Source organism: Zingiber officinale, chromosome 7A, assembly GCF_018446385.1.
Source record: "Zingiber officinale cultivar Zhangliang chromosome 7A, Zo_v1.1, whole genome shotgun sequence".
Taxonomy (NCBI): domain Eukaryota; kingdom Viridiplantae; phylum Streptophyta; class Magnoliopsida; order Zingiberales; family Zingiberaceae; genus Zingiber; species Zingiber officinale.
In genome coordinates this window covers 1,390,641-1,403,061 of record NC_055998.1, presented here as the reverse complement: position 1 = coordinate 1,403,061, position 12,421 = coordinate 1,390,641, and the positions used below count along the sequence as shown (strand labels likewise).

The 12,421-nt window shown below is 46.7% G+C and overlaps 2 protein-coding genes across 2 annotated transcripts; one reads left to right on the top strand and one right to left on the bottom strand.

The window, feature by feature from the left end:
- Positions 1 to 739: 739 nt before the first annotated feature.
- LOC122000700 (tetraspanin-6-like) lies at positions 740 to 2,240 on the bottom strand. The gene is made up of 3 exons (XM_042555122.1): positions 1,481 to 2,240; positions 1,091 to 1,410; positions 740 to 999 (listed from the first exon to the last, which is right to left on the bottom strand). Exons 1-3 carry the CDS (start codon positions 1,976 to 1,978, stop codon positions 963 to 965), a joined length of 855 nt encoding a protein of 284 aa, XP_042411056.1. The 5' UTR covers positions 1,979 to 2,240; the 3' UTR covers positions 740 to 962.
- A 746-nt stretch (positions 2,241 to 2,986) lies between these two features.
- Positions 2,987 to 6,597, top strand: LOC122000699 (probable sugar phosphate/phosphate translocator At3g11320). The gene is made up of 4 exons (XM_042555121.1): positions 2,987 to 3,715; positions 4,938 to 5,041; positions 5,241 to 5,469; positions 6,290 to 6,597. The coding sequence occupies exons 1-4, from the start codon at positions 3,245 to 3,247 to the stop codon at positions 6,434 to 6,436; spliced, it is 951 nt and encodes a 316-aa protein (XP_042411055.1). The 5' UTR covers positions 2,987 to 3,244; the 3' UTR covers positions 6,437 to 6,597.
- The last annotated feature ends 5,824 nt before the right edge of the window (positions 6,598 to 12,421 follow it).

The following is a 12,421-nucleotide window of genomic DNA, read 5'->3' as shown; positions in this document are numbered from 1 at the left end:
CTCCGGTTTGTTTTTGTTTTTGTTTTTGTTTTTTTTGCGCCGTTTACCGCCGCCAGAGAACCCGCGTGACGCGCGTCGAGAACCAGAGTGCGCAGCCCAGAGTCCGCTTTTCTCTATTTGTACTAATATTTTTCTTTTATTAACACGCGTATATTATTTTAATATTAATATTAATTATTTATGAATCTTATTATATATTTATTCATTTTTATTTTTTAATTCAAAATTTATTTTCTAAATTTTTAAATTTTTATATAAAATTCGCTCTTAAATAATGTTCAAAGAATTAAACAACATGTGAATATTATAACACTCTATATTAATTTGTAAAGACATCCGGATTAATTCGAACTTTAGTCTATATCATCGTTTCAAATAACGTACCACATACCCATTATATTATTACCACTATTTTATTAACGTACAATCATATTCATTTTAATATTATTTGATTATTTATAAATTTCACTATCCATTTATTCATTTTTATTTTTTATGGAAACAGCTTTTGAAAGGAGAAGAGCCCGAGCAACAAGGAAAAGTGTTGGGTGGTGATAGGATAATTATAACGACATCTTTCTCGAGCGGCACAAGTTCAACCTTCCTCAAGTTTGATCTTCCAACTTTGTTGAATGCAAGTTGAAGTCAAAACTTAAGACTCTAGTGCTTGTGTTTACTTATTTGTTGGATCGAAAGAAGAACATTAACCTGATCCATTGACTAGCCGAGAAGATAAAAATTATCCTCACTGCATCTAAAATATTTCCGATATAACAAGAGCTTTTATCTGCCCTCATACGAATAGAGAAGCTTCAAGCATCGAAAAAAACAAAAACAAAAATGGCCAACAGAAAGAAGCTTCAAGCATGCATTGCTCTTCCAAACAAACCACTAAACCCCTGCAAATTGTAGGCCCAACCTGCAATGTCGCGCAGCTGCAAAACCATGGCAGTAACCAGTTTTTAAAAGACCGGTCTTCTGTCTCTCCACCTCCTCCACCTGCAACATAATAATTAACGAACATCGTCTACCTCTGTCGCGATGTGGCTCCTAGAGATAGAAGCAGCAAAGACGTGCTGATAACACATACCAGTCGTATTCCCAAGGAGGTTGAACTTTCGGCATGGAGTTGTTGCCATAGCCATACTCCAATTCGTCGCGACGGGCGTTGCGGAAAGCGCAGCAGCCAACGGAGTAAACGACAATTAGAACGACGAGTACGACGACGTTGAGGATGGAGAGCTTGTGCCAGTCCCTCCTCACTTGCTCCAGCACACCGGCCTTGCACGAGTCGCAGGTGTAGCAGAGGACGTTAGCCGCGTTATTCCACCGGTAGCAGTCTCCATCTTGTGAAGCCACTGCAGCCCCTGCCGCGTAGATGCACGATGTCGGAGGTTTGCAGCACCCTGACTGCAGTCGATCAGTCGAAATTAATTAGTCTGGTGGTTCGAAAATCGTTCGCACGAAGTGGCGATGCCACCTGAATCGGCGTGAGATCCCTTTGGAGGTAGTCCGATGGCGTCCATTGAGCGATCTTGGAGCACGTCCTCGACGCCACGACGCATGCGATGCCGGCGTTCCAGTATCGCGGCGCCGTGATCTTATGGCGGAGCCACCCGGTGTAGCGGCCGAGGCGGTACTCGTGGTAGACGCGTCCCGGGACAGGGACTTCGCCGCCGCGGCCGGTGACGGCGATGCCGAAGACGATGATGCCGAGGAGGGCCAGGACGAGGAAGAGCATGACGAGAAGGTAGAGCCAGAGCGCCCACGCCACGTTGAAGCAGGCGCCCACGAGGCCGGCGAGCGAGACGAGCAGCACCACGGAGCCTACCACCAGGAGCGGCGTCTGCAAGAACGAATCGCACGTCGAGGAGCTCCGCCCCAGCCACAGCCCGCTGCCGATGATGGGGATCGACGCCAGCAGCGTCACCAGGTTCAGGTACCCGATCACGGTGTTGCTTAAGCGGTACATTGTCATCCTCCCCAGAATTCTACCTCAAAATCTCTTTCTCCTTCTCATTCATCTCGGTGCCTGCTCTGCTCTGTCTGCAAGGATTAAAAAATGATTTTGAGTGCGCGTTTGCTTTTTCTCGATGTTTCTTTTTCATGCTTTTTAGCCGCGATCTTCAGTGTGGTCTACAATCCTGATTTCTTTTCAGAAATAAGACACCTTTTTCTTTCCTTCTGGTAATCACTTCCTTCTTCTGGCTGGCTTCTGGGTCTCTGAGCCAAAGAAGCATCCAAAGATTTGGACTGTTGAACATTTCAAATTTATTTCTTGTATGTTAAGCGACATCACAACACCACGATCCTATTTTCTTCTAACGGGACGGCGTGTTAATGGACCACGGTTCGATTACCCAAGTGGAGGATGGGCCGTCTACAGCGACGATATCAATTATGGAGGTCGGCCGCAGCACACAATCACGAATACTTCCAAACGAATAAAAGAGGATGAAAATGATTATTGTGGAATTATCCTGCAATGACGTTTATAATTATAAACTGCTGGTACACGTGTAGCACGATTAGCTTATATTTCATTCATGTAGGAGTCGAATAACTTATTAATGTTATTCGAACTCGCTGTCATCCCTACGTGACCGATTTGTTTATTTTGTTCCATAGTGCGCATGGAGTTGTAGGTGGTGGAATGGAATATGCGACCCGTCTTTGGCAACTAAACATGGCAGCAGGACGTGGAGCAGGGGTCCACCATGTGGTGCAGATCCGACTAATGGCGCTAGCTGCTGCGTTTGGATTGGCGCGGGGCTCGTCGATCGGTGAGCCGTCCAAATTCAAACCCACCTCGCTATCGATCGGTCTTTGCTTTTGTTGGAATTAACCGCATGGAATACATTTTTTAAATAATATCATTTTTTAAAAATTTAATTAAATCTCAGACGCAACTCAAAAAGAATAAAATCTCTGGATTCTTTTATATATATATAAAAAAAATAAATTCCTGCTGGAAAATTATTAAAACCCTTTCTGAGTACCAACCGCTCGCGTTTCTCTTCCTGCAATCCCAAAGCAGAGGCCAGAGGGAGGGATCTATCCTATCCGCTCCAACGGACCATAGTCGACGGGGATTCTCCTTCGATCTCCAACTGCCGACGTAGATTCCGAAGGAAGAAAGAAAGAATCTTTCTACCAAAGAGCTATCCAATGCCGGCGTAGATCCTTCGATCCCTTCTCCTACATTCGTCGTATTCCGCAGGAGGAAGAGGTGGCGGAGGCAGAAATGAGTGAGAAGGCGGAGGCTCTGTGGTCGGCGTTGCTGACGGGGCGATTCTTCACTCTCGGTCTCGTCGCGGCGTGGTACTCTTCCAACATCGGAGTGCTACTTCTCAACAAATACCTTCTGAGCAACTACGGGTTCAAGTACCCCATCTTCCTCACCATGTGCCACATGACGGCTTGCTCCATCTTCAGCTACGTTGCGATTGCCTGGCTGAAGCTTGTGCCTATGCAGTCTGTCCGATCTCGAGTCCAGTTTCTGAAGATTTCCGCCCTCAGCCTCGTGTTCTGCGGGTCCGTGGTCAGCGGCAATGTCTCCCTCCGCTACCTCCCGGTCTCGTTCAACCAGGCCATCGGGGCCACCACGCCCTTCTTCACCGCTGTGTTTGCGTACATCATGACTCTTCGTCAGGAATCCTGGATCACCTATGTTACCTTGATACCTGTGGTTATGGGTGTCATTATCGCCAGTGGGGTGAGTTTGGTTTCTCCAAGATTGCTAGGAACATAAAGTTGGCAATTTTACTGGTTATTGGTACTACTCGCTTCAGAAAATTGAGGAAATGGACAATGTGATTCAATTGAGATTTTTTTTTTATTAGATATACTTTGGAGAACACAATTTCAATGAAGGGGCCTTCATGGTTAAGGCCCCTTCCCGAGAAACACAATCTGACCAATATCCGTGAGTATGCTTCAAACCTAACATTCTTCCTGTGATTCCAATCTGTATCAAGGCTTCACATAATCTTATCTAAAGGTTCACTACTCTATTATGAATTAGGCTTCTCTAAAACTCATTCGGGAAGACTACTTTGACCTCTTGGATCTCTAGCCTCCACTTATCTTGGTTCACCCAACACTTCAAATCTCTTCATGGTGCAACCTTATTTACCATATTGACTTTTGTCAGGCTTCATTCAGGCAAAACATCTATCTTATGCAGATCATTTGGTCCTAGTCATGAGTGCCCTCTCAACATTACTTACCTACATGCTTAGCTTAAGCATGTTACGTGCTCTCAAATGGATCATTGCTCATATTAACAAAAAATAAAGAGCCTTCCTATTGTCCAGATTATATTCTATGTGCATATGAACTAGCACTCGAAGCCAAATTCTCCTTTATAACCTATCCCTCTATGACATTGTCATACTCTCAAAGTGTTGGTGCACCTTTTCAAAACTTCCCCTCTCCATGGTTCCAATTACATCACCCCCTTGTTTTTCCACATTTTCCTTCAATCAAGAGGACATCATTAAATTTTGACAACACAATTAAAACCAACAGTTATGGCCTAATCAATGCGCTTTATAGGTTTAGGTGAGTAAGTTGTCCTTGTGAATTTTGGATTTGTAATAGGATTTATTAAAGTAGTCGTGATGGACTCTTGTCTAAGCTCTTGGTCTTTCAACAACATAATATGAGACTTGCAAGTACCAGAACCCCTCTTCTCAAATTCTATTTTTCCAAACCTGGTGTGCTTTTTCTATTGTTTATCACAAATCTATTCCTACATCACAGTATAAAATACAGTAGTCACTACATCTACTGCACTTTTGTGACAAGGAGATATGAGTTCACATCCAATTGTTCACATGATGTTGCTTAGACAGATTGGTTTTATGCAGCTAGTTTTATTGGCTAATCAAATAAAAGACTGAGATAATTTAATATTTTATTGTTCAACTTTATAGGGCGAGCCAAGTTTTCATTTGTTTGGTTTCATTATATGCATTGGTGCTACTGCTGCCAGGGCTCTCAAGACAGTGTTACAAGGAATTTTGATGTCCTCAGAAGAGTGAGTATATATTCCTTCTCTTAATTAAAAAGTGCCATGTATAGATGAGTTTTGTAATTGCTGAACTCAATTTTGAACTTTCTCTGTATTTATTCCAATACTGCATGTCACATGTTCATATTGCTTCATAAGTGTAAAATAATAGTAGTTGTACAATCAAAATGCAATTAACGTTCTGATGTTATGCTTCATATCCAAGGGAAAAATTGAACTCCATGAATCTCCTTCTGTATATGGCTCCTATAGCAGTGATTTTAATACTTCCTGCAACAATTATAATGGAGAAGAATGTGATCAACGTAATGCTGGCACTTGCTAGAGAGGACTCCAAGTTTATCTTATACCTCCTGCTCAACTCATCTTTGGCATATTTTGTGAACTTGACCAATTTCTTGGTCACAAAATATACCAGTGCTTTGACTCTCCAGGTATGTTCCATTGGTACAATTGTTCTTGGTGTCAAGTTTTAATTGAGAATGTCAGTTAGATTGAAATATATTGAATAAATCTCTTAGATTTATTTCTTTGACTATTCCCATTCTTTCTAATGTCAAGTTCTTCATAGATTTATCCATTTTCAATTTAATGATATTGCATTTGTCAGCAAATTGTGAATCTTAAGCAGAATTTATATACTCTTCACAACAAGCTACATAAAATATTTCAATTTTTTGTCATCTGGATTTTTACCCAATCTTTAACATGAATGGTGTATCGTTGAAATTCATGGATAAACCTTGTGCATACAAGTATACTATACTACTCGTTAATATATAATGACAACTTGAACTTATTATCATTGTTCATCTACTAGCTATCAGTTGCTTCATGCAACTTCATTTTTTCTTTGCCTAGTCAGCACTTCAGTAATTTCATATTACTTCTTATCAATCTGAATTGCTAATGCAATGAATGCAAAACAACAACTAATAGCTTGTTTTTGTATGATAATTGAGTAAGTAATTCACAACTAGCAAGATTGCAAAAAATAAATCAAGGTTGGTTGGAAGAAAGATTTTCACCTTTTAGTTATTTAACTGGATATCTGCAAAGCATGCATCATCTATCCTAAATGAAAACGCCAACATCTGCTGGAATTACTTCTACAAACTCTGGAAGAAATTTTTGACTAATTAAACTCATCATATCTGTACCCTATATAATTCACACTTTTTCTTTGGTGGTTATAAATTCATAGATGAATGAATAGCCTAATAAGAATGTTTGTTTGTTCATTGTTCTTTGAAGGTTCTGGGAAATGCAAAGGGTGCAGTGGCAGTTGTCATCTCGATTCTCATATTTAGGAACCCTGTATCTTTTACTGGAATGGCTGGCTACACCCTCACCGTTATAGGTGTCATCCTCTACAGTGAATCTAAAAAGCGCAACAAGTGAGCAAGTGCTCCATTCTTTGTCTCTTCTTCCAATTTACATCGATTGGTTTTAGATGGAACAGTCTAATATCACATTTAACATTATTTATTTTTGTAAACCAAAAAATTGTTGTATACTACATCCTGATTTGGTTAATGTTAGTCGATCATCTTGCTTGAAAATAGTGTAGTTTTGTGGATTCTCTCCTCATTCTCTGCTTTTGTTGTCAATTAGCAGAGATTCACAATGCCTTTCAGATTAAACGCCACACAGGATCTTATTTTAAAACAATTGGAGGTTCTATGTAAACATAAATTGACAAAGAAAACTCATAAGAACTAAGGATTGATAAGATAAACTAAGTTGAGGTTATATATAGGAGACATTTTGAGGTTTTGGGGATAAAATCATTGAGAAATCATGGTTGGAAGGCGCCTTGTCGCGTCTAAGATCGCGAACAGAAAGCCTTATATTCCTGAAAAAATGCTGCTGGAAGGCGCTTTCAAATTTAATGGAAGGCGTCTTCCATAGGTTATGGAGGGCGCCTTCAAACGGTTGAAAGCGCCTTCCATCGTTTAGGTGGAATTTTTCCCACCTCTCCAGAGGGTGCCTCCGATAGTGTCGGAGGTGCCTTCGGGAGGCGCTTATTTTTTCTTTTATTTGAGATTTTAAATTTTAAATTCTAAGTTAAATTTTTAATTTTAAGTTAAATTTTTTAATTTTTAATTTTAAGTTTAATTTTAATTTTTAATTTTTAATTTTAAGTTTGATATTTAATTTTAAAATTTTAATTTTAAGTTTAAGTTTGATTTTAAATTTTAAAATTTAATTTTAAGTTTGATTTTTAATTTTAATTTTTAAGTTTGAAATTTAATTTTAAATTTTAAGTCCTTAGTCAACTCACCCGATCTACGTTTCAATCAGGGAATCCTATGATTTTGTGAGATGAGTTAAGTTTGATTTCAGGGTTTGATTTAACTTTGTGTTATATTCAGGTTTAGTTTTGAGTTCAACAAGCATTCTTTGGATAAACTTCTGGGCTATGGTGAGTCACCTGAACATCATTAGAGTAACCATGTCTTCGAGGTTTTCCAAATAGTCTCATCCATTGAACTTGTTGGCGCAGGAAGCATCCGACGATCGAACTTGAGTTTTGATCATGACAAAGGGTTCAAAGTTAAGGTTATTTGTTATCTAACAAAGCTCATTGAAATTGCAGGAAAGTCCTAAGTTGTCTTAGGTAAAAGTCTTAGTGGATTCTAGGTAGGTGAAAAACCCTAGGGGGTGATAACCCTAGGTCCTAGGGAGAGGTAACCCTAGGTGGAGGAAAGTCCTAACTACGGTTAGATAGGTGGAAAACCATAAGGGGTGGTAACTCTAGGTCCTAAGAGGTGGTAACCCTAGGTCCTAGGAGGTGGTAACCCTAGGTGTTCCTGTCTGGAAGCTGGGAAGACAAACCTACCGGAATGACGTGTCTGGAAGGTTGACCGCATCCCCATGACCCGGTGGTGAGCTGTCCTCTACGTTGACCAGATCGTCGGAAGTCCTCCTCCGGTCAACTGTACCTGCATCCAGCGACCGGGTCGCCCCGGCCTCTGGTACCTCGGTGCTCGAGGCGAATCCCACAGATATATGAGCAACCGAATACAAATAACAAAATAATGAAATAAATACAGGAAAGGTACGATGACGTACCCTGGCCCCGGGGGGGCGCCCTCGGAAGGATGGATGAGCTGGTCGTGTCGCTAATCAAGTCGTAGCGGCCCGAAACAATACAGCGGCTCACAGGCCGGCACACGGCACGCAGGCCGGATAATACGAATGACTCACAAGCATAATAATGGTACGAAGAATGAAATACAATGGCACGATGGCCGGATCCACATCAGCTCACAAGCCGAACATAATCTTCGCGTGAAGGCCTGAATAAGCAAACCTGAGCCCGTCAGATGACGGCTGCTTGGAGGATGACGACGGCTGCCCGGAGGTGTCAGTGGCTGCGGCAGGGGCTGCCGGAGGTGACGGCGCTAGACGCCGGAGGCGCTGGCCGCCAAAGACGCGAGCTGCCAAAGGCGGCTATGGCAGTGGTCTGGAGGTGGTATTCGCCGTGATCGCCGGCACCAGCCACGGGAAGTGCAGGCGGCAGTGGCGGAGGTGTCGGCGGTTGCTGGAGATGCCGGCGGCTACTGTGGCAGTCGCCGGAGGCGGCCGTGGCGGCTGAAGGGGGGGGGGGGGGGTGGCGCTGGACGCCGTATGGGACGGCGGTGCTCGGTTTCTCCCTGGCAGCGGTGAAAACGCCCTCTCCTAGGCGGCGTCGACGGCGTGAGACCGGAGGAATGGGGTGGAGGAGAGGAGGAGGACAACTCCAGCGACTTCGTCGGTCGCCGACGAAGGGCGTGAGAGGGACAAACCCAAGCTTCTCCTTGGTTGGCGGCGGGTCTAGTCCCCCTTTCCTTCATGCTGGCGGCCGCCTCCCCCAACGAAAAAATCCCCTTTTCACGACCTGTGAACAGTGCTTAAAAGCACTCCAAACCCTCAATGTGCCCAAAAGACAAAAATGCCCTTATCCCTCTCCTTAATCCCTCCCTTGCCCCCACTATCTCCGGATCACAAGCCTCCCCTTCAAGTCTAGTCGAAGGAGGCGTGAGTCCGACTGACTGGACAGTCTATTGCAAAGAATTGAACCGCTCTCGATGTCAAATCCAAATCGCTGAACCAATAATATAATGTCGCTCGAGCGGTCGCTATAATAGTGGTGTCGTAGGAGATGGTAACGATACCGAGCGGACCAAGTCTGTAATCGGACCAATGCCGAGTGCGCAGCCGCGAAGATACTGACCGGACGATCGAAGTGCTATCGATCGGATGGATAGATGTTAGACGGACACTGTCGTGCGAGCGATCGAAATGATGTCGATCGGATGGATAGATGCTAGACGGACGCTGTCGTGCGAGCGATCGAAATGATGCCGATCGGATGGATAGATGCTAGACGGACGCTGTCGTGCGAGCGATCGAAATGATGTCGATCGGATGGATAGATGCTAGACGGACGCTGTCGTGCGAGCGATCGAAATGATGCCGGGCGGACGATGCCGCGCGATACCGGTCGGACGGCTATGAAAGTGCTGACTGCGCAGCCCCAAGAATAGTCCACGGGCGATCCTAAGGTGTCACCCAGCAATCGAGTGAACTAAATGGAATGATGCCGAGTGACCGCATCACTCGTGAGTCGATCGGAAGTGTAGCCCGTGAATCGAAGGCTCGTGGAGGCAAAAGTCACGAGTCGAACGGGCGCATAACCTATATTCTGGTTTGAAACCAGTAGAGATACTCTTTGTTCGCGACCATCGGAGATAGCTCGACCCCGATCGGGGGAGATAAGAAATACGATATGCTGATAAGATGGCTCGAGGCCAGTAATAATCGCTCGACCCCGAACAGGGGAGATAGAATATCTGAAGCTGGTCCGAGACCAGTGGCGACCACTCGACCCCGAACGGGGGAGATAGAATATCTGAAGCTGGTCCTCGACCCCGAACGGGGGAGATGAAATAACTGATGCGCTCAACCCCGAACGGGGGAGATAGAATATCTGATAAACTAGTCCATGTAGCGGTCTTCAAGCCGGGGTTTTTATAGTCGCCGGTTCGACTCTACGGTTTAACGTCTGGGCTAGACGATCTTCAAGCCGGGGTTTTTATAGTCGCCGGTTCGACTCTACGGTTTAACGTCTGGGCTAGACGGTCTTCAAGCCGGGGTTTTTATAGTCGCCGGTTCGACTCTACAGTTTAACGTCTGGGCTAGACGATCTTCAAGCCGGGGTTTTTATAGTCGCCGGTTCGACTCTACGGTTTAACGTCTGGGCTAGACGGTCTTCAAGCCGGGGTTTTTATAGTCGCCGGTTCGACTCTACGGTTTAACGTCTGGGCTAGACGATCTTCAAGCCGGGGTTTTTATAGTCGCCGGTTTGACTCTACGGTTTAACGTCTGGGCTAGACGGCCCTGAGGGCTAATTCAAACCCGGTCGATCGGCTCGGGGGTCTTCACCATCGAGCCCGTGGCAGCCACGGGCTCGTATATAATCCTCCCGGCCGATCGGCTCGGGTGTCTTCACCATTGAGCCTGCAGCTCGGATATAATCCGCCCGGCCGATCGGCTCGGGGGTCTTCGTCATCGAGCCTGCAGCTCAGATATAATCCGCCCGGCCGATCGGCTCGGGGGTCTTCGTCATCGAGCCCCTGGCTCGTATATAATCATCTCGGCCGAATGGCTCGGGGGTCTTCACCATCGAGCCCGTGGCAGCCACGGGCTTGTATATAACCCTCCCGGCCGAACGGCTCGGGGGTCTTCGCCATCGAGCGTGCGGCTCGTATATAATCCGCCCGGCCGAACGGCTCGGGGGTCTTCGAGCGTGGCTCAGATATAATCCTCCCGACCGATCGGCCGGGGTTCACCATCGAGCCCCGGCTCAGATATAATCCTCCTACCGAACGGCTCGGGGTTCACCATCGAGCCCGTGGCGGCCACGGGCTCAGATATAATCCTCCCGACCGAACGGCTCGGGGTCTTCACCATCGAGCCGGTGGCGCGGAGTATATAATCCGCCGCACCGACCGGCTCGGGGGTCTTCGCCATCGAGCCCCTGGCTCGTATATAATCCTCCCGGCCGAACGGCTCGGGGGTCTTCACCATCGAGCCCGTGGCAGCCACGGGCTCGTCTATAATCCTCCCGACCGAACGGCTCGGGGGTCTTCATCATCGAGCCCCTGGCTCGTATATAATCCTCCCGGCCGAACGGCTCGGGGGTCTTCACCATTGAGCCCGTGGCAGCCACGGGCTCGTCTATAATCCTCCCGGCCGAATGGCTCTAGGTCTTCACCATCGAGCCCGTGGCAGCCACGGGCTCGTATATAACCCTTCCGGCCGAACGACTCGGGGGTCTTCACCATCGAGCCTGCAGCTCGGATATAATCCGCCCGACCGATCGGCTCGAGGGTCTTCACCATCGAACCCCTGGCTCGTATATAATCCTCTCGGCCGAACGGCTCGGGGGTCTTCACCATCGAGCCCGTGGCAGCCACGAGCCCGTATATAACCCTCCCGGCCGAACGGCTCGGGGGTCTTCACCATCGAGCCCGTGGCAGCCACGGGCTCGTATATAATCCTCCCGGCCGATCGGCTCGGGGGTCTTCGCCATCGAGCGTGCGGCTCGTATATAATCCGCCCGGCCGAACGGCTCGGGGGTCTTCTCCATCGAGCGTGTGGCTCGTATATAATCCTCCCGACCGATCGACTAGGGGGTCTTCGTCATCGAGCGTGTGGCTCGGATATAATCCTCCCGGCCGATCGGCACGGGAGCCTTCGTCTTCGAGCCTGTGGCTCGGATATAAACCTCCTGGCCGATCGGCACGGGGGCCTTGGCTCGAAGAATTAATACAGATCATATAACTAACCGAGAACAGATAACGGAAAAACTGACCTAGGTCATAAGGATAGCAGAACTCTCCGGCGTCCTCCATCTTCACGTTCCAGATCAGGCGCGTTCCCACAGACGGCGCCAATTTGTTCCTGTCTGGAAGCTGGGAAGACAAACCTGCCGGAATGACGTGTCTGGAAGGTTGACCGCATCCCCATGACCCGGTGGTGAGCTGTCCTCTACGTTGACCAGATCGTCGGAAGTCCTCCTCCGGTCAACTGTACCTGCATCCAGCGACCGGGTCGCCCCGACCTCTGGTACCTCGGTGCTCGAGGCGAATCCCACAGATATATGAGCAACCGAATACAAATAACAAAATAATGAAATAAATACAGGAAAGGTACGATGACGTACCCTGGCCCCGGGGGGGGGGGGCGCCCTCGGAAGGATGGATGAGCTGGTCGTGTCGCTAATCAAGTCGTAGCGGCCCGAAACAATACAACGGTTTACAGGCCGGCACACGGCACGCAGGCCGGATAATACGAATGACTCACAAGCATAATAATGGTACGAAGAATGAAATACAA

Bases quoted from the DNA above. Each gene is read 5' to 3' on its own strand.
- LOC122000700 (XM_042555122.1), bottom strand. From the start codon at position 1,978: ATGACAATGTACCGCTTAAGCAACACCGTGATCGGGTACCTGAACCTG. The intron at 1,411-1,480 runs GTGGCATCGCCA...GATCGACTGCAG, and splicing joins GGGATCTCACGCCGATTCAG to TCAGGGTGCTGCAAACCTCC. The intron at 1,000-1,090 runs GTATGTGTTATC...ATTATGTTGCAG, and splicing joins CCTCCTTGGGAATACGACTG to GTGGAGGAGGTGGAGAGACA.
- LOC122000699 (XM_042555121.1), top strand. From the start codon at position 3,245: ATGAGTGAGAAGGCGGAGGCTCTGTGGTCGGCGTTGCTGACGGGGCGA. The intron at 3,716-4,937 runs GTGAGTTTGGTT...TCAACTTTATAG, and splicing joins GTGTCATTATCGCCAGTGGG to GGCGAGCCAAGTTTTCATTT. The intron at 5,042-5,240 runs GTGAGTATATAT...TTCATATCCAAG, and splicing joins ATTTTGATGTCCTCAGAAGA to GGAAAAATTGAACTCCATGA.